At 39.7% G+C, this 21,052-nt stretch overlaps 1 protein-coding gene across 17 annotated transcripts in view; it reads right to left on the bottom strand.

The window, feature by feature from the left end:
• Nucleotides 1–1,406: 1,406 nt before the first annotated feature.
• The window catches only part of TENM2 (teneurin transmembrane protein 2), a 645,420-nt gene continuing 625,774 nt past the window's right edge, over nucleotides 1,407–21,052 (bottom strand). For all 17 annotated transcript variants that reach the window (XM_065030083.1, XM_065030081.1, XM_065030084.1 and 14 more), the window contains 6 exons: nucleotides 16,125–16,300; nucleotides 14,330–14,565; nucleotides 9,968–10,264; nucleotides 7,454–9,068; nucleotides 4,499–4,629; nucleotides 1,407–3,294 (listed from right to left, as the gene is read on the bottom strand). In XM_065030083.1, coding sequence (XP_064886155.1) covers nucleotides 2,533–3,294; nucleotides 4,499–4,629; nucleotides 7,454–9,068; nucleotides 9,968–10,264; nucleotides 14,330–14,565; nucleotides 16,125–16,300 — 3,217 coding nt within the window. In that variant the 3' untranslated portion in view covers nucleotides 1,407–2,532. The remainder of the gene's footprint in view (nucleotides 3,295–4,498; nucleotides 4,630–7,453; nucleotides 9,069–9,967; nucleotides 10,265–14,329; nucleotides 14,566–16,124; nucleotides 16,301–21,052) is intronic.

The raw sequence follows: 21,052 nt of genomic DNA, 5'->3' as shown, positions 1-21,052 counted from the left end.
TACTAATTAATATTAAAGAGAGTACTTCACTTGCAGTTTGGTTAAGGTTAATTTTGCAGAAGGATAAAATGAAGCAGCAGAATCTCTAATTCTGAAGAGTTTCAGCTTCAGGAGATTGGAAACAGAATAAAGGATTGTCATGTTTTAACCCGAGCTAGCAATTCAAAACCACAATACATGCTTGCTTGCTGCAACTGCACTCCCAAATAAGGGAGAGAATCAAAAGGGAAGGGAGAAACTCATGGATTCAGATAAACACAGTTTAATAAAATAACAAAATAATACTAACAAACCAGTACTACTACTATATATATATATGCAATGGAAAATAAAACATAAAGTAAGAGATATTCAGTGCCCTTCCTCATGTACTCCATCCGAGCTGAGCAGTCAGTGCCAGGAACTAGCACCTGGTCCAGAACAGCTGATGCCCGAGAGAGAGGAGAGAAAAAGGCAGAAAGGCCCAGTGGCCTCTGCAGAACAGTAAAATGGCAAAAAGCTGAACTAAAAGAACTCCTGAACAGAATTCCACTGAAACAGAGCAGAACCCCTACCCAGAAAATCTAGTCAGATACAGAGCATGACACTGATGAATGGAATATTCTCACTGATCAGTCTGGATGTCAGTCAAGGTCTGTCCCCCTTCCCAGCTGCCCACACCTGGAGGCAGGGAGCTCACAAAAGACTTTGGCTCTCACACGACAACTAAAAAATATTTATTCTGTCCTGGGGTGTTATATTCTTGTTCTCAAACTAAATCAAAACAACAACCGTTCTAGCTATGAAAAAGAAAGGTTTCTAACTGCATGAAGAAAATTAATTCACGTTCAGTCAAACCAGCACAAGCACATAGGAGACTGTGAGATGGGTTCTCATTTCAACCCTCTACACACTTAAATAAGACAAAAGCAGCACGGCTCTGGTTGATGGATAGTTCCCTTTTACCATCATCAGGAGTGACTGTTTGCTTAGGAGAGGGTCTTTGATCTTACCTCCAGCCTTTAAATGTGGTAGAGATAAGCAATCTCCCAAAGACATTTCATGGGGGCTTTCTGGCTCACAGCTGGGCCTCCTGTATTCCATTTAATATTCTGTTCAAACTGTTTGGTTGTTACCTATGGGCAATTAAACGAATTCCAGTATTGAAATGTGGCAGTTTGAGGGTTGCTAGTCACGAGGTGCATAGAGGGAATTTTCATTTACCAACATTCTGCTGTGTCCTAAAAAGAGTTTTGGGTGATTTGCATGTTGGACTTTGCTTACCCAGAGATCAAAGGACCAGCTCTCTGTAGGCTCCACAGTACTACAACAGCGAGGCATTTCGACGTATAAGATGCTGTGTGCATTAGGTGACAGACTCTACATTTTTTTCATTTTTAAAAGATTTCACAATGGAAGACAAGTAATTCACAGGAGTTTTAGAGACTTTATTTATGTATAAACAATTTAAACACTTTGCCATAAATTATCTTTGCCTGTCTCTAGTCTTTGCTTAGCAGCAAATTAAAATTAATATAAAAACTCAATGAACAATTCATACATGTATATTACAAAAAAGTTCTTGTACCAAAGTTCGTATTAGACTTTTTTTTTAATTTTTTCTTTTTTTTGTGGTGACCGTAATGTGATTGTCTCAGTTTCTCGACCAAACAAACACACTAATAATTTTTAAATCTGAAACAGTGATTGTGCCTTCTGGCTGATGTATGTACAGGGTGATCTGACGTGGTGCCCATTTGCAATAGTGTAACACAATGCCCACAGCTCTACTGGAACTGATACCAACAAACTACTGAATCTAAACAGACTACACCCTGTAACTGTGTTATACTGTCCACAATGGAAATCTTCAAAGACAAACAGAGTATGAAATTTATTTGTAGTGATTTATAGCCACCGTTTTGAATGTAACTTTACACTCTGCCCTCTTTGAGTAAGTTAAGCTTCAGGCCAGACAAGTGGAGGGTCAGAGTGCAAGTGTGGTTTTGTTACTTTTAAATATATTTTTCTTTACTATTTCCAGTGCGCTCTCACTTGCATTCTCATTGTCCTCCAGTTGCTACACACAAATCACCCCAAAGTCATGTTTTAAATGCACCTGTATTTTGCTTTAAATGAAAACCTCTTGGATATTTATCAAACAAGCAGTCTGAATCATCTGTGTTTCATCAGCTGGTTAGTGAAAGTGGCCCACTTGGATTTCTTAGTTTGCTCACGTGTGAATGGAGTGAGGTAATACAATACGAGGCCTTCTTTTTGTTTTTCTTTAGACCCAGAACAAGTGGGTAATATTTCAGGGGTACTTTTTAATTTGTATGGTTAGTTTTCAGTCTGGCTTTAGTCCACTTCAGGATGTGGTTTTTAATCACTTGAACAGTAGCATTTAACTCAAAAAATATGAGCTTTTTTGCCACTTACTATCCCAAAGTAGCTCAGCCTAGTGCCCCCATTTAGGTCTTCATCTCCTTAGGAGAGGAGATAACAGTTACGGCTACTGATTCATCCAGCAAAGGATGACAGCAGGTTAATTTGTTACCTCTTTCCCATTTCATTCTGTCTTAAGAACTGGATGTTGCTGCTACTGTCTGCTAGCTCAGGGTACTGCTCCACGGGCAGGACATAATATCCCTCGTAACCTTGAACCCTTCCCGTGTTCAGAAGCTGCTGCTTCTCTCCGTCTGTCCATACGCGGCTGCCCTCTCGGCCATCCCGTGCCTTCTGCTGCTCCTTGGCCCAGGCTGAGCCTAGGGCTCGCTGCCGAGCCTGGTCTAACACCCTCGCCTTCTCCTCGTCCAGCGTGTCGGGGGTCAGTCCGTAGCGGATGTTGATCAGCAGGGTGGAATACTGAAACTCAATATTTGTGAACCTTCGAGTCCTCCCGTTGACGAGGAGAGTAGGCTGGGAGACGGTGACGTTGACTCCGCTCTCCAGGACCTTCCGTCCGCTGGTCATGGCGAGGGTGACGAGGTCGCTGTCAGCCGAGCCGATCTTGACAAAGTAATGGGTGTCCTTGCCCTCGATGCTGTAGTGCATTTTTTCCAGGTAGTGAGCGCTGTTCAGGACGGAGGCAATCTTTCTGCTGTCGTCTGTGGCGATGCTGGAAATGCCGGTGGTGACACGGCCTTCCTTCACAGCAAACATGATTCCTTTCCCGATGATCGGAGTGGTTGTTGCGAACCAGTGACCTGCTTTTTCTCTAATATTGGCATGTAACCTTTTAGATATGACCTGGCCCTCAAGAGCCATGAAAGCTTGGTTGTGTCTTTCGGTTGTCTGCTGAACTCCTGTGATTAGCTGGGGAAAACAAAACAAAACAATGCCAAATAAGATACAGATCTGAAATTACTTATTTCAGAGACTGATATTAATCTTTGCTTTGCTTTTTTAAAGGAAAGCCATGGTGTGAAAAATTCTACACTATGCGAAGAGCACCCACAGCTACCCACCCCTGTATATATCCTGTTCAGAATCAGGTTAAACACTCATTTGACAAATTATTTTGCTATCAGTAATACCAACTAAAATCCTTCTCATTAATCACCCTTGTAGCATATATGTACCATAAATCAGTTTTTGAAAATTACATAATGTTTGTTACAAGACTAAGTAAGACCCAAGTCTAGCACAGTTTTAATGAGAACTTAAAGCAAACAGAATCAATCTATTAAAAGATGGCACTTAACCTCTGGACATTTTTGCCCAGAGATTTCAACCCGTCTATATAACTGAAATGCTTTTGAATGTAAGCCTTTTTGAAAACAGATGAGACTTGGGCTTCAAAATACCAAAGAAATTCCTGAAGAGGGGATTTAGACATTCAAGTGACTTAGAGGCCTGTGAAAGCGCTATGTTTAGGTTTATATGATTTCAGCTGTATTACCACGAATGTGATGTAAGGTTAGAAAAGACCAAGTTTGGAATTGGCCTAGTACTCTAAGGTTATTAAATGGGTCAGAATTTATTATAAAGGTGGAAAGCATATACCATCTTCCACCCTTAGCCTGATGAGTATGAGCACGGTAACCGAGTTAACTGGAGTAGCAAACCAAAGCCTCTAATCATGGAAAACATTGGACAAAAATTGATGAGAAATCCTATTACAGGGTGAGAAGAAGAACCATTTCTTAGCACCACAGCAAGTACCAATCTAAGTTTATTGCATCATGTACGTTATAAGGATGGCTTTACCAAAGGTAGAACACAGGATGAATTAGCCTGACACTGTCTTCCTTTGTCATTGCTAATCAAGTTAATCGAGTTACAACTTGTTAATCAAGGAAGAACTCAATAAAAGACAAACTAATGACACTGTAATTATGATAACAATGAAGGCTGGCAAGAAAGGCCTATGTTCATTAGTATAAAATCTAGCTATACCCACTTCACTTTACACTAAAATAAATACTTGGCCTTCTGCTGTAACTACAGAAGAGCCAGCAGTTCTATTCACAGAGTGGGGCAAATTTATCAAGAAAGATAACTTCATATTTCTGCCTACCTGTCCATTTTCACATGCTTGACTCTCGGACAACTCATATGGAGGTGACACAAAGTACATTTTTGCTCTAGGGAAACCAGGAATAATGTTGCTAAGCTGAAATCCAAACATCACCAACCAGCTTTTGACATCTGAAAATCAAAAGTAAGCAGGCAAATGAGAAATAAGTATATGTAATAAATACAAGAAATACACAAATTTAGGAAACCCATCCTTGACCTCTTTAATTTCAAGTAGCAGTGGAACTCATAATTTTTATTACAGTGTGGCACTTTACAGAATTGCAGTAATCCACCCTGAACAGGCACAGGAAATATTGCTTTAAATTTACCCAAAATAGTTCCTCAGGGGTACACCACCTCTTTCATTCTTTTTCCATTACAGCACATGGATTATCCAGACATTTTACTTTATGCAATACTTGTTCCATCTCTGACACCTTCTGATGGGGCTACCGTAACCTATAAACTGTCTTGTAAAATGATATTTCATTAGGTTACTAAAAACATCTGCAGAGTCCTTTGGGAAAACACACGGTTTCTCTTCTATGACCTACTTCTATTAGCTGTCATCAGGTCTCAGGAGGCTCCATTAAATGCAGTGAGAAGCTAGACTTGTAATTCAGATGTCTAAATTTAGGTACCATGAATATCCTTCCCCATCTCTCAGGCCCAGTACGGAAAAGCAGGAGCTGCAGGGTGGGTGACAGCTCAGTACCAGGGTGAGCTCTGGGAAGATCCAGCTCTGGGTTTAACCACTAAAACCCTGTCTTCATATCTAGTTGAAAAAGCTAAGTCACTAAATTAATAATGGTAACTCTCACTCAGCAGGGATTACGAACTAATGATGTATTTTAGTTGCCAAAATGATGTTTTAAAAACAAAACCCATGACCCTGTTTTACATTTCTGTTTCCTGCTTCTCTTTTCTGGCTGCAGTGGAGATAAGCAGCAGTATGGGAGCACGGGCACTTCTCATTGGATTGGACCTACGCTCATGGCTATTTTTATTTAAAAATCTCTCCTGTCTGTCTTTTCCAGTGGCCATCTCCCCTCGCTGGCCTGTGGTGGCTCCTGGTGCCGCTACTGCCACTCCAAACTCTGTGTGTGAAGGGACAGGTGACCGTGGGGAGACACCCTGGATGGTGGGGCTGGTCTGAGCCCGTGTCTCACAGTCTGTTCTCCCCAAATCTTGAGCAGAGGTAATGTTATATCCTAAGAAGCGTAACACTTCTTGGTTGTGGACGTGTGACAGCCAAAGTTGTCTTTTTTTAGCTAGTCTAACACTAAAATAAAAAGTATAACACTCTGTTTCTGCTGAGATATTTATATGCAATGCCACTACACAGTGCCTACCATATTTTTGCTCTAGCTTTGGGCAGCACAGGGTTACTGCTCCTTTTTAAGGCTTCAATTAATATTATGGTATGATGGTCTCTGCCAAACAACTCAGCTGCCCCAATTCTGCAAAAAAGTGGAGGACCTACATACAAGGTAGTTGGCATTTTTCTTAGCTAATGTGCTTTGCAGCACTGTGCTTGCTACAGGAATTACTTTTCAGCAAAACCTGTGAATAAAGCAGTGTCAGCTGTTAACAGTAAAAATGGATTAGGAGCAGTGTGTCTTGATGTTGGTTTTGTCTGTTTGTTTGTTTTTTAACTATGAAAACCGAGGTGCCACTGTAATACTATAATCACTTCTTGTGCAAGATAACGTTTAGTCCATACAGCAACAAATATTTTCATCACCAGTGAAGTATTTTTGCAGACTACTAGGTGTGTGCTACACCAAAACGCAATTTATCTTTCTAGATTTCACCTAGTGGATGGATAAAATAAATTCATGCAATTTCAGAGCATAGCAAAACATCGTGATACCAAAAACTGAAATGAAACAGTGGTAGGTGAAAACAGGCATTTTGTTGAATTTAACAACAGAATTTGATCCAAAGGTATTTTTAGTCACCACTATTTTCACACTATCAGCTACAAATCGTACTATCTTCAAATTGCAAAGTGGCTACAGTACAAGCTGTGGTGTGTTACACATATTATTAGATCCCAGCATACTAATGAAACTGGCTGTGATTTTTTTGAAGGAAATGCATTTTTCTTGAAATTGAAATGACTGCTAAAATTAAGACAGCTCCTTTTAAAAATGATGTCACTGCTCTAATTTTTGTATACTGCACATTCAATTCTGAAAAAAGCCTTTCCTTAATTACCTTTCTTTTTAGGAACTGCCAGCAGCTAGTTCAAGTACTGTGTGATCTTACTAAGTGAAAAATTATTACTAATTAAGAACAGGTTACAAGTTCTACCCAATTCTAACATACACGATCAAAACTACTTTATTGTTTCTCTTTCTCAGCTCTAGATATTCCATACAATTTCTTAGTCTTTCAGGAGGAAGTAATTTTAAAAAGCATCAAGATTTTTGTTTTAAAGACTAAGGCTGTTTGCACATTAAAAGTTAAATGGGAAAAAGAGGTTTAATTAAATCCATTCTTGGTGTTAATTCATAATCTGCCCATGGGCTCAGCCAGCAGTTAATTTTGAAAGGAGCCCTGAAGAAAAGAGATGCTGAGCGGTTTGGTTCCTGATGCTGCAACTAACCTGCTAGTGATTCTTGCAGGTGACTTCACTTTTCCTTATATAAAATTAGAATGAATACATCTTCATACAGTACTAGTTCAATAGGAAGAGAACTATGCTGAAATTGGATGTTCAGGTAATCTTTTTCTTTTCCCCCTCCATAATTCATTGTGGCTTCTCATTTAGCACCTTTTATTCGGGGAGGAGCAGTACCATCAGGACTAGCCAGCCCTTTTCATAGCATGAAAAGGAAATTGGCCCAACCTGGATGAGAGGATTCAGCAAATGGCTGGTAAGAAGTCTGATTTCTTTCCCAAATCAACCTCCAAACTGTTATTTGTAAGAAATGTAATGAAGTCTCACCTGTTACATAGTTCTTTAGATCCAGTTCATTGCTGAGAGGGTTGTTACTCTTGAACATATACAGATTGAAAGGAGCAGGTTCTTTACCGATGTTCTTCCACATGGTGTAATCAGGAGATGTCCAGCGTCCAGCCAGGACATCGTAGTCCCTTTGGGTAAAATGGACGAGTTTGGTTAAAGGATCATACAGCCCCCCATGGAACCCAATAACCAGCTGGAAATCGGGGTTAGAGTCGTAATAAATCTCCCCATATGCTGTGTACTGCAGCTGTTTGATCATGAGCCCATTGATGCTGAACACGGCTAACGGAGTGCCTGTGTTATCAGAGGCGACGTAATATTCCTCCCCGCTGCTACTCTCCATTGCAAAGAGGTGGCCTTGCAGATCGTAGTACAAAGAGGTAATTTCTGAATTGGAATGATTGTAGACATGAGTTACCCGTGTTGGATTGTGAAGATCGGCATAAAAGTACTGTAGATGATGCCCCAAGTTAGTCTTACAGGAAGCCCTTCGGCCGAGTCCATCATAGCGGTACTGAACGCTCCACCCATTGGCTTTGTTGTAAGCTCTTGTTAAGAGTCCTTTGGAGTTGTATTCAAATACGTCGGAGCCTCGCTGACACAGGAACCCATCGTCATCGATTTTGTATGGTATGTCACCTAAGCGTGTAATCCTGTCTCTTAGGTCATAGCGCAGTGGCATCAGTCGGACACTGTTTCCGGGATTCAAGAGATGAAGGTTTCCATTCAGATCGTAACTGTAACGCCAGGTTGGCCTGTCATTTACTGCTACGCTTTGCAGTTGCCCATCTCCATCGTAATCGTAGGTATACTTGGTTGTGTTGGCATATGGGCCAAGTTTCAGTTCTCTTTTGGTGACCCTTCCCATACTGTCATATTGTACAGTCATCCAGTACATCAGGGACCTGAACATCTCATACTGAACTTCTTTAATGCGTCCATGGGTATCAAAGTGCTTACTCAGTGTCATAACTGCTGTAGTAATAATTTGATTTATATCATAATAAATAACTCCGAATTTGCCAAAATGCTCTACTTTGCCAGAAATCTCATCGTAACGGTAAAGATCAACAGGCAGAGGGGTCTCACTTATGATGGGTTTGATGCTTGCGATTCGAAAGCTATTGTCATGATATGTATAATCAAACCTTGCATTGACCATACCTTCTTCAGAGAATCTGTAGATTTGTTTGTCAACGAGAGGACCAATTTTCCGATAGCGGATTGTACAAGAAAATCCTCCACTTTGCAAATTCACCATTTTTAGGACACCCGTGGTTTCATCATATCCAAAAGTAACTGCAGTGCTGTCATAAACAATTTCAGATAATTTGGATAGCTTTCCATACTTGTAGAAGACTTGTCGGCCAGTACCTAAAAATGATGTTTTCAAAATCCTCCCATCATCACTGTAATCAAAAATCACCGATGCATTGCTCTCAGGAGGATTATAAATATTTCTGATATAGCCAATAGAGGTGTGGGTTGACATGCTGTGCCGAGCAACGCTGGGCATTGTAACAGCATGAAGTCGGTCTGAAGAATCATACTCAAAAATGTACTGACGTTGACTCTGAAGCAGCAGCACCATTGACTAGAGGGGAAAAGAATCAATACACAGTTACTGTCTTTCAGCATGTGACCTCTGAGAGGGTATTAAAGAAAAGTTTACTGAAGAGGAACTAATGTTAACTGAATAAAGAGAGACATAGATACATTCATTAGGGGCACAAAGCTGCTCAGGAATATTGTCAGATTGCTGGATGAGAAGATCTTCTACTTGAAAATCAATATGCTGACATTCCAGAGAAGGTGTAGGTTAGCAACCCATCAGCTGCCCTCCCTTTAGCAGGACTTGTTTTTGTTGGTTTTTTTTTGAGGGATGCAGAGAAGTTAGATAAATGAGTTCATTTATCTTTCCGCTAGCAGTTGTAATTCACAACTGTTACTGTGAAACACGTGAGAAACTAAGCAGAGAACATCAGCTCTGGTTTGCTTAAAACAACAGATTCTACAAAGGGAAAGGGAAAATAATATGCAGTTTTGAAGTATTTAAGACACTTCCATGATTGAAGTGTCTTAATTAGGCTATATAAAAATGCATTACCACTTTTTCATTTAATAAATAATTATTAGAGATTAATTACCTTTTTCTACTTGAACCTTTTGTCAGGTTTAGTCATATACTTTTGGTTTTAATTAAGTGCAATGCATTGTGTTAGTTTATGCCATTGTATGGCAGCCTAAGTGCTTTCAGGAAAATATCAAAGGACACAAAGCATGCGCAAAGCACTTCCCATTAAAAAGCAGTCAAATTCAGTTGACTAATTGAAAAATAGGGAATTTTGAGACCAGGTACAAAGGGATTCTTGACAGCTGGAATCAGTAAAATTTTAGATAATTTCTGTATGTTACATGCAGAGCTTAAAATGAAGCTGAACGGTACCTTTTCTCTTTGAGGCTAATGTCAGACGGTAAAAGAACACCACCTACTTTTTCCAGGTAGGTGTAGCTCCACACCTTCCCATCCGCGAACATGCGGGAGATGATCCTGCCCTGCTTGTCGATGTCCGTCCTCTCGCTCATGGCGCCGCGCTGCAGCCCGGCCAGGCGCCCGTTGAAGAAGTAGGAGACGTTGACGGCGGCCAGGCCGCTGCTCGGCAGCCACAGGAAAGGCCGCCCCAGCTGGTCGTAAATGATCCGCAGCGTGAACTTACGGTGGTCGTCATAGATTTTCTCTGTGCGTATGTTGCGGTCGTAGTCGATGGAAAGTAAATTCCTTCCATGCACCTACGGAGCAGAGGAAGGCTGCAGTCAGGGGGCATGACGCCTCTATGGAATTTCAGCATGACAGCAGCATGCACAAAGGAAAACTAAATTTCCCCACATTTTCAAAAGTGTAGGATGTCTTCCTATTAACGGGCTTTTGCTTTCTGCTGCCAGGTATATTTAAATATGTAACTTTGACTCTTTTACTGGGGTATTTCCCACCTCCCGGAGAGACAGTTCCTTACTGTCAGGATGCACAGACATTGTGCACACCTGGGGCTTCGAGCGCAGAGTGTTCACATATAGCAGAGAAACAAATTATTTTGAATGGAACTAATTTTTCTAGTTCTACTATTAGTAGTTCGTAGCCTTTTTCCCTACAATGACTCAAGGAACAATAGGAACAATTATAATTTGGTGTCTTCATTGAGATTTAGCCACTCAGGTTCTGTGGCTGCGACACCCTGCTTATCACTTAATTCATTTAATGTTTTCTTCATTTACTTTCCAAATACTCAATAGGCCGCTCAGCAACCCCATCACTTGGGATGAGTTTCATTTCTTCTGATTAAAAATCCTGATCATACAGGCTTGGAAAGATGGACTTCTAGTTTTGAGAAAAAAAAAGTGCTAAATAATTACATTAAATATTTTCCTTTTTTTTTATTTTTCCAGTTACAATTTTCAAATCAAAGTATAGCACAAAATGTTTCAGTCCCAAATTTATTTTTAATTTTATTTTTTAATGAAAGAGCAAAACAGAAACAAAGGTGCCTCAGAATGCCAAATGGAGAGGCTTCTAGTGAGAGTGCTTTAATGAGAGATACATAAATATATTCACTGGAGGCTAAGCCACAGAATTCAGGCTAATGCTGTAATCTGATAAAGCTTCTTCAGTAATTTAATTGTAGATGCACCATTAATAAAGTAGAAGTCTTTAGATATAATTTGAGAGCAATGACTACTTTAAAAGTATTCATCAGTTTCTGGGAATTCATTCTTCAGCTTACATTTTGCAGTAGCTTTGATTAAGCAACGCTTTCTCTTATCCAAAATTAAACTGCACATCAAACAATATGTAAATTAACCCTGAGCCTTTCTCGAGGACATAAAAGTTATTCTGAGATATTTTCCCTGGCAGGGGTAAACCCAATTCCCATCCCAACTGACTCCGTAGGAATTCAGTAATACAGAAAGGAAATTCAAAATTAATACAGTTTTGTGTTTGTAAAGAAATAATTATTTCCAATTATCGCTCATTATCCTAATTTTTTCCATTAATAAAATTCAGCTCTTTAACAGTTTGCATTTCCTCAGTGGGAAATAATTAGAAAAAGCTCTTTTCTGTAGGGTTTCCCAAAGGTTATCTCAGCAACAACTTCTCCTGTAACTCAAATAGAAGATAGGGTATTTTTTTTAAACACATTGACAATAAATCGCATTCTGCTCTCCCATTGTAACGGAAACAAAGGCAGGGAAGCCAAACTCAACAATAGTACTTTTCTCAGCTGGTTGCACTAGTTGTGTAAATGTAGGATCAATCCTGGTGACAGAGACATATCAAACCCTTTTCCTTCACAGAGCTCTTGGGGATGCAGAAGAGAGCCCTCACTTCTCAAAAACATTTAGCTGTAACATGAAAAGGTGAGTGTATGACTGAAAAGAACCCAATTTCTTATGGACTGGCAGATTTTATAAAAGCAAAAAAACCCAGCAAAAACGTAAGTCTTTAAAAAATATTAAGAACTGAATTTTAGCTGCTTTTTTTTTTCATTTCTGAAGCTGGGATTTCTGGGGTTTCTTCTCTTCAGTACAGTAAGTGCAACTGTAATCTGTACATAGAAAAGCCTGACTCCAGGTATCCTCCCTTTTTCTCAAAAGCATTATAAAGATTATTACCTTTCTTTGCCATACATAACCAAAGCATTAGGGTTTTTTAAATGATTGCACAGAAGAGCTAGCACAACCACAGATATCACATAGAGAATAAAGCAAGCACCTGTTGGGTAACTCAGTAACTTCATTTGTAAAATAAGTAAAACTGCAGCATGTAATTGCAGTGTCACATGAATTTGATGGGAACCCAAACAAAACGAGTGACTCCCACCCCTCCTGGGAACACCACTAGTGCTGTCACAAGTGTCACGGCTGGAGGTGACTGAACAAGCTCCTTCTCTTTGTCTCCTCTGCCCACCCGCACACCTGGTTTCCTCGGGCAGCTGCAGGGACAGGCGCTTTGTGCCCTGCGTCAAGCTCCGGCAACAGAAATCCCTGACGTGATGCTGCCTCGTAACAAAAACTCTTCAGAGGGAACCTGAGCGAGACTTCATCTGAAACTACTTCAAGACACGGAGCGTCTGGTGCATAAAATAGTAGCAGACGGTAAGCGAGATAACACAAAGGTGAAGCGCGGGTCTTCCTTGGCTTTGTGATGTCCGCCCAGGCAGGGGTGAACCCCGCACAATAATACCACCGCCTGTTATTAATTCTGAATTTGGGATTCAGGTGACGGCTCCGCACGCTCTCTCACCAGTTGTCCCAGTGCTGTGTTTGTTCTGTAGTGGTTCATGCCACAGCTGTCCCTGCCCTGCCTGCCACCTGCGTCCCATGATGCTCCAACACTCTTGCTGTTTCATTCACTACACAATTTTTAAAGATGAATTACGATAAATGAGATGCAAATAAATTCTGTGCTTTCTCCCTCATTTTCAAATTTCATTTTCAGTCCACTCAACCTGTTATAATCTCACAGTGATTTTCATTTAAAAGAGCTAAATGGGTATGTGATTATTGTTACAGGAACTAACACCAGACAATTAAATGTTGAGGTGTTGCTAGATAAAGCAGTGTTTTGATTTGCATAAACATGATGCTAGAAAACCCATCTCAGGCAAGGTTTCAGCTCTAAGATGTGTCTAACTTCAGCTAATTACCACAAGTACCTCTATCAAATTTTTAGTATTGAGAGTTAGGATTACAGAAATTTCATTTCACGGTCCTGTTTATTTTTATTTCGAACACCTCGTCGAAATGCAGACCTGATCTATTTTCTACTTAAAATCAACTTCTGCAGGTCAATACATCAAAAATCAATTACACAGCCATGAAATTTAGTTATTAAGGATTAGCTGCTAATCTCATTCCATTTTTGTCTAACCTTCCCCCTCTCCCCAAGAAGTGCATTCTGAGGATTTGTGAGAATAAGGAAAGACTCGTTAATTCAACACTGTGAATTAGATGCTAAGCAATAGGAAAATACCAAATTTAACATCCTAGTCTTCTTCTTTTTTTTTTTTTTTGTAAATGACTACATAGTTATTTACATATATTGCATTTAGTATATCAAGTTGAACACACAGAACTGTATCTCATGTCAGATGATGTTGAAAGTATTATTAAAAGAACTGGGACTTGATCAGCACTACATTTGTTTTCTGCCCAGTATCAACCATGTATGCTGAAGCAGCCAGTGGAAGTTTAGATACTTAAGGGGTGAAAAACAGGCCAGCTAAGAACAGAATGGGATTAATCTGGCTGCAGCAGATCTTTAATTTGGCAGGGGATGGATTACATGACCTGAGTGTTTTTCTTATCCTATGCTTATGACTTTGTAATTACGGCAATTATTTTCCAATCGTACCATTTGGGAAAGGGAATAAACACAATATGCCTGTCTCCATTAATCTGTAGGGGGATTTTCCAGAAGCAAAACGTAACAGCTCAGGCTGTAATTGCGTTTGCTCCCCAGGACTAACTGTGGCCAAGTGTGCCGTAGCATTTTTAAAAATGGCAAGTGGTCAGATTCTCTTTTTCCCCCACTTTCAACAGCAGAGTGACTTGCAGCAATATTCCCTGTATTTTTACCAACCTCTTTGGGAATACTTTTAGTAATGAAGCTTCTATAGCTGATTGCAGCAGATGATCCCATGCAGTTAACTGACCTCTCAAAGAAAAGATTGTCATACTAAAGACAATCCCAGACTTGTACATTTTTAACAAGTAAAAATAGGAAAGACATCCTTCAAAATGGAGAATTGTCTGCCCACAGAAGAAAAGATCATTATTGTAATGACAGATTCTACTTACCCTGAGCTTTCTTCCAAAAACAGTCACTTTGCCTTTAATCTGCTCCTTCCTCAGACGCCATTCAATTGAGTTTAAACCATTTTCCATTGGCAGAGAAATATTACATCGTCCTATGGTGGGAGTCACAGTCCCAGCCAGGACATGAGGCTCGCTGTGAAAGCTAATGCTCATGCCATTGGCATACATCACTCTCAAAGTACCATTATTACAGAGCTGGTAGCTGTTCCTCACTTGATCTACAGCAATAATGAAAAGAAAATAATTTAGCTACTCCAGTCATAAAGAAAACATATAGCTTAATTTGATTGGTTTTTTATTGCACTCCTGTTGATGTTAAATGAAGTCAGCCTGCAATTACCATTTACGTGGTACTATGGTGGAATTACAGATGTTACTGTTTCATGTAAAGAACAGGAGTGTAACAGTGAGCCTGCAGAGAGATATTGTGTTTATTTCATTATGTTTTCCCTTTGGTTTTAATTGTGAATCAAAATGCATGGCGATATATTTCAACCATGTAATTTATTTCTAATATGAACAAAAAGTCCAGAAAACTGAACTGCTGGATAAACAACAAACCATTAGATTCCAGGACGAAAAGAAAAACAAACAAACAAAAGCTGGTGGACTCTTTATGAGTGGGAAGAAGTAAATGCCAGTTCTTTTTCTTTCCCTCCATTTAAAAACTGTCTCCAGGCAGAAGCTTTGTGGAGAATTCCAGTTTAGCCCTAACTCCTCAAGGTGTGCGCTCAGCAGCGCAGGCTGGCAGCCCCGTCCTTTCCTTGCTGCCTTCCTCCCACCCTCGAAGTGCACCAGCCCTTCACACCCCTGGCCTCTTGCTTTTGGAAAAGTGTAAAAATAATCCTATATGTCTATGGCTGTGCTGCTCTCCAGCTGTTTGACACAGCCGTTCTCAGCCAGGATGGAGCGCTACAGTGTGCCACTGTCACCAGAGCACCAGTGCTTGTCTGACAGGACAGCATCTACATAATTAATCATCTAGTATAAGAGAAATAAAGTCTTTGTAACCAGATGTGTCATGGTATAATAGTCTATAAATGTTGACATTTATGTCAGGAGGCGACTATTGTTCGACGGTGATATTATTTCACTGACTTTAAATCTTAATTAAAAACCCCCATCACACACCGAATTGCTGTCAGTCTGCCTTTGACGACTGACTGGTTTTGCTCCATCAGATACAATGCTTGGGTGGTGCTGGAAAGCTCCATGAAACCATTTCACCATTTTGTTCTGATGCCTCCTGCCACACTCAGGATATAACACTGGTCTCGAAGTGCTAACTGTGGCACAAGATCATCCACTGCACTGACTGGTTTACATTTCATTTAATGAGAATGTATAAATTTGGAACATTTCCTTTTTAATAGTAGGATGGGACCTGAGCCTCCCTCTCCAGCAGAATTTCCACCCCAGCAGCCACCGCTCAGCACTCAGACTGCAGCAACGTGGCACTGGAGTCAGAACCAATTTTGCAGTGGAGTACAGCGAAATATGTGAGCGGGGAAAGTGACCCTGACCCGAGAGGGAACGGCAGGACTAGCTTACACCAGTAGATAATGAGCATAGATATTTGACACAAAGTATGATTGTGAAATGTCTCTTACCTGTCCTGAAGACCTGTCATTTTAGGAATGAGCTTTATGGGAGCTTTTCTTGCAAACCTTATGCTTTTTTCCCCTGCTCATGAGTGTACTAATGGCACAAATCTTTTGCAAATTGTTTTCTCGAGCTGTGTGTGTGGTTAGATGTGCTGAGAAGTGCGCTTTGGTACCTTGAACAACTGTATAGGAAGCCTCCACAGAGGAGAGATTTGTGATGACCGTGACATCGTCATCCCGATTAGAATTCTCGATGTCGATGGTAATAGACTTTTCCATTTCTCGATGAAGGCTAGTTACCACTCCAGTGGGACGTGTTACATTGGTGAGACGCCCTTCATGATCATAGCTAATAGAAAAGTTAGTGAGAGCAAAAAAGCATAAGGATATATGTTCATTTCAATCCCCTGTGTATTAATAATGCACCACACTTGTGTAAAAATACCCAGAATGAAACAGATTTTTCAAGAACATCCTGGCCATACCTATTTCTCTGTTCTTGAAAGAGTCTATAACGATGAAATAATAAATTTAGAGATACTGATCTCAACTATATGAGTGTAAATCCAGGCTAGCATCTTTTAAATTATTTAATTGATTAACTAAATTATTACAGAAATACAGAGTGCTCAAACAATTATAATTAGCAAATTAACCTTTCAATAGCTGCATTTCACCCCAAGGAAGTGGACTTACGATGGATACTACAATATACAATTGCATATACTGCACATTTGCAATTGAATACTTAGTGGAAACTACTAAGCATGGTCTTAAGTGACATATCAAGGAATAAACTTTCATAAGAGATTAAGAAAGACATCAGCTCGAGAACATCATAATTTCATTTAGATCTTATCTGTGGTATTCAACTTCATTTTGGGGTCAATCTTTTGGCTCATAAGACGAATGATGAGAAGTTAAACAGGATAGGTTGGAGTTGCACAAAGGGCAGCAGTCAACACACCTTAATTAAGCGCTCCATAGGCATAAAGATAAAAAAAAATAAAAGAAAAGGGCTCTTCATGAGCTTATTGAGTTAAATTTATTTAGAAGCCTGAGGAGGGGGAAAAGAAAGAATGCTGCCTGAAATCAAATCGTACTGTTCCTCCCTTTCCTTCAGTATGCTATATTTGTGTGCATACCTATGCTAAAGAAGCAAAACATTGGATTTTAAGGGCAAGAAATGGGGACCTGAAACAAAACCAGCATTCCGGTCTGACACTTTGCTTGCTGCAATTCTCTACTTGTGCAAGCGTCTCTCACCCAGCTGCTACCAAAGCTTCTGAACAGCAGAAAGGCAAGAAAAAATGTCCTGTGTAGATAAAGGGAAAAGTTTAGGTAGAGATTGAAACCAACTGGTCATCCTTCAAACGTGGAGATCCGGGGAGCAGGAAGCCTGGAAGAGAACTGGTAAATCCATTGCGCTGCGTGAGAGTAACAGAAGAGGAGAGGAGCACGTTTAGTAGCACGAAGCTAGTCGAGTTCTTTGGACATCTGTGGTTAGCTGGAAAGATGAAGAGAAATCAGTGCTTTCAACAGGACTTTTTGCAATTAAACCATTCAGAAACCTCAAAGTAGGCCACCTGAACTGTATAGCATACATCCAAAATTAATACACAAATTGGCTCCTCAGTTAATACAAATATAAAATAAGCCTTTGAAATCCATTGCAAATGGTTGCACCCATTCAGCTGAGTATAGGGGAGGAAGGAAAAAAACAATCACCTGTGGAGCAACAAGCCTTACCAGGATCAATGGAAGTATTAGGCAAAGAAGTAAATCAATAAGACAAAGCATCATGCAACCTAAAAGGGACCAATAATAGTGTTCATTTAAGCAGTTCAGGATCAAACAAGGATTAAGCAACATGATTGTTCTTAATGAAAGTCATGAGTTTCTGCCCATATATATATATATGTATATATATATATATTTTTTTTACCATATCAACAAGATACTAGATAAATTATAATATGTTGAGGTAATCTATGAAAGGGGGTTTGGTTGAGTCTATGTAAAAGTCTTCACAAAAAAAATATTGAAAACTACTCATAAAGTACAGATAAGGAAAGAACTTGATCCAGTCAAGCATCCATCTAGCTAGGAAAAACAAAAAGGACAAAAAGAATGAACAATTTAAAATTCCCAAAGGTTAATGAGTTACAGCCTAAGCGTCTGTATGTGGACTACTTTGGGATGTTCAGTGATTAGCAGGGCGATGAACAGAATATTAGGTGTCAAATATTACTAAAGAGACAATGTTATTTAGGACAAACTAGAAAAGTCTCTGAGTGGCTTCAACGTGACTACGCAGAGCTTGGTGAACATTCAGAAAAATGGCTGGCAAAATTCCCCATCAGCAAATATATTTTAGGCAATGCAAATGAGACATTAATTCATACTCTTCACTCACATTGCTGGGTTTTTAATTAACCCAGGAAAAATTCCTGGGGATTGCTGTGGGCTACTTGCTGAAAATCTCTGTCCAAAGTGCAAGGGCAGTCTAAAAAGTAAAAATGGATGAGGATCTAAAGAGAATGAAACAGAAAAATGGAAATATTCTAATGCTATTTCTAGAAATCAGTGTTTTGCCTCCTGCCATAGGGCATGTTTCCCAGTGTCGGTCATGCTATTTGAAAACAGCACTGGCAGAGATTCAAAGGATTTATTAGCAAGTGGTGGACATGCTTAAAGTGACACATAGAAAAGTACTCTCTATGAGGATCTGCAGACTGTTTCGTTTACGAGCTAGACATATTAAAAAGTCACTACTTAAATGATATATACACTCCACTACCAACATATAAAGAAGGCATTTCTATTTTATCCATTGCATCGATAAAATCTTATTTAAAAAGAATACCTTAAAGGTAAAAAATGTAAAATTAATAAAACAGAAACCTCTTATGTTCTACATAATTTAGAAGTGAAACATTACTGAGGTGGGGCTTTTTTATTATTTATATATTATGTGAGAGCGAGTGCTTAGTAGACTACAACAACCAGACATTTATCTGAACAATAAAAATAAAGCTATACAGGAATTAAATAGTTATATACTTTTCTTCTTCATGTCATGAACCTGGGTCTACTGAAGTAAGAAAATAAAACTTTGCAATGGAAAATATACTAATATTCTACTGGTATCGTCTTGAGAAGCAGATGCTACATGTGACAGTCAATGCATCAGGCTAGATGAATCAGATCTGATAAGGCAATTTTTTACCTTCAAATGAGGTGGATTCTGGATACGCTGAAATTACTGAGCTTTTGTTACTGACTTGAGTTAGAGCACGGTCTCATTGCAAGTTTTTCTACTAATGAAACTATGAGGGGGAGAGAGTAAATGGAGCCTTTCTTAATCCTGGCACCGTAACCCTGGCACTTTAGCCTGGGTTCAGCATCCCCCTGTGCCCGCTACCGCGTTGCTGAGGGGATCGAGGCGCCTGGGCAGGTGTGAGTTCCCAGGACAGCTCTGGGTGACAGACTCGCCTTCTGTTGCAGCCACTGCCCCATCCTGGGGCTCGGAGCTGCCGGCCCGTGCGGGATGTACACGTATCCCACCCCTGGGTCCCTCCCACAGGCCTGTGATAATGCATTGCGGGCTGTTCTCCCGTGGCCAATATTGTGGCTCCTCTACATCTTCTCAGTTTTTTTATTACCAGCTTTGTGGTCCCTGGGGTTTGAACCGTGCACTGCTCCACAGCTTGCAGGTGGGGTCACCAGGATAGTGGCATATATTGTATTGCAGAAAGGAGCAACAGCAGCTTGTGACTTAACATAGAGCAGGGCAAGGTGCAGACCCACATACAGTTACATATATCCCTGTTTTCTCTCCCTACTAAAACCCAAGAAGAAAACTGCAGCATTCTCTTAGGATGCTGTGAAGACCAAGTGGAATGCCACTGAGGACCACTTCAAAGATCTGTGCTTCATGCCCAAACCCAAGTTTAAATTACCCCATGTGAGCCTGCTGGTAGCTGTTGGATTATTTAAGACCCTTGCTTGTTCCTACTGCAAATGAACCGTGTGCATATACACATGCACTAGGTATATTATAATATGCATATGGAGCGTGTGTACACACACACAAAAATAGATTGTGTATGCATTTCTCTGCGTATATACATGCATACCCGGATACACTGTACAGGTTTAATTCTGTGAACATTTTCAGAATACAGTTGCAGATAAAAGAGAGGAATATACCCACTAAGATAGCGCAGCACTTCAATGCCTGGCTCATATAAATGTACTGAAATAAATTTTTCAGAAGGGTTCTTAAACTTTACTTCATGTGTTATTTTACTACTAAAAAGATATTTGTTCTTTTCCAGGTCTGCTGCCCTATTAACAATTTATGGTATTGATTACTTCTGTACGAATGCATGAATTTAATGGCACAAAACCCAATTTTGTTATCCTTACAAACTCCCATTGGCTGAGTATTTCTTATGTCTTCAACTGATACTAACTTATAGCTACCAAAATGATGAATACAGAACTTTCCCCTTGGAACTGCTTTGTAGAAAAATATAAACCAGAAACCAGTATTTAACGACTGTGGACTGTGACTGCTTAGGCTTGTAAATCTGATTTGACTAATTCTCATTATCTTATTAATTAAACCCTGAACTGTGGGGGTACATGAGATGACAAAGAATATTAAGGAGGTACTATAAGTCAGCTGCTTAAGATGAGCCTAAAGGAGATGTCTCTATTTTTCTGGTATTTTGTAATGAGCATCTCCAGTGCATATACGTATCTATTGGTCCTCAAATAGGGGCTTCCATGAACATATAGAGATACTTGTCTTCTTTTAACCTCCCCGTGAATGGCATTTTATGGCTATTTTTCTAACCTAGATAATACTCACCACGTATAGTTTATTTTACACATGCACTATAAAGTACATGCATTTTTAATGTAGCGAAAAGTCTGTATGTATGATTCTCAGCCACCGGTTATACCAGTTTTGTAACTTGTAACTTTCTGATGACCTTTTTAAATATTTCATTGATTTTCACGCAGAGTTTTAAATTACTTTGCTATTTAATTTCCTACAATTAATTACTTGTGTTTTGACAAATAACTAGTT

This window comes from Columba livia, chromosome 14, assembly GCF_036013475.1.
Source record: "Columba livia isolate bColLiv1 breed racing homer chromosome 14, bColLiv1.pat.W.v2, whole genome shotgun sequence".
Lineage (NCBI taxonomy): Eukaryota > Metazoa > Chordata > Aves > Columbiformes > Columbidae > Columba > Columba livia.
The sequence above is the reverse complement of the archived record's forward strand: the minus strand, read 5'-3'. Positions and strand labels throughout refer to the sequence as shown.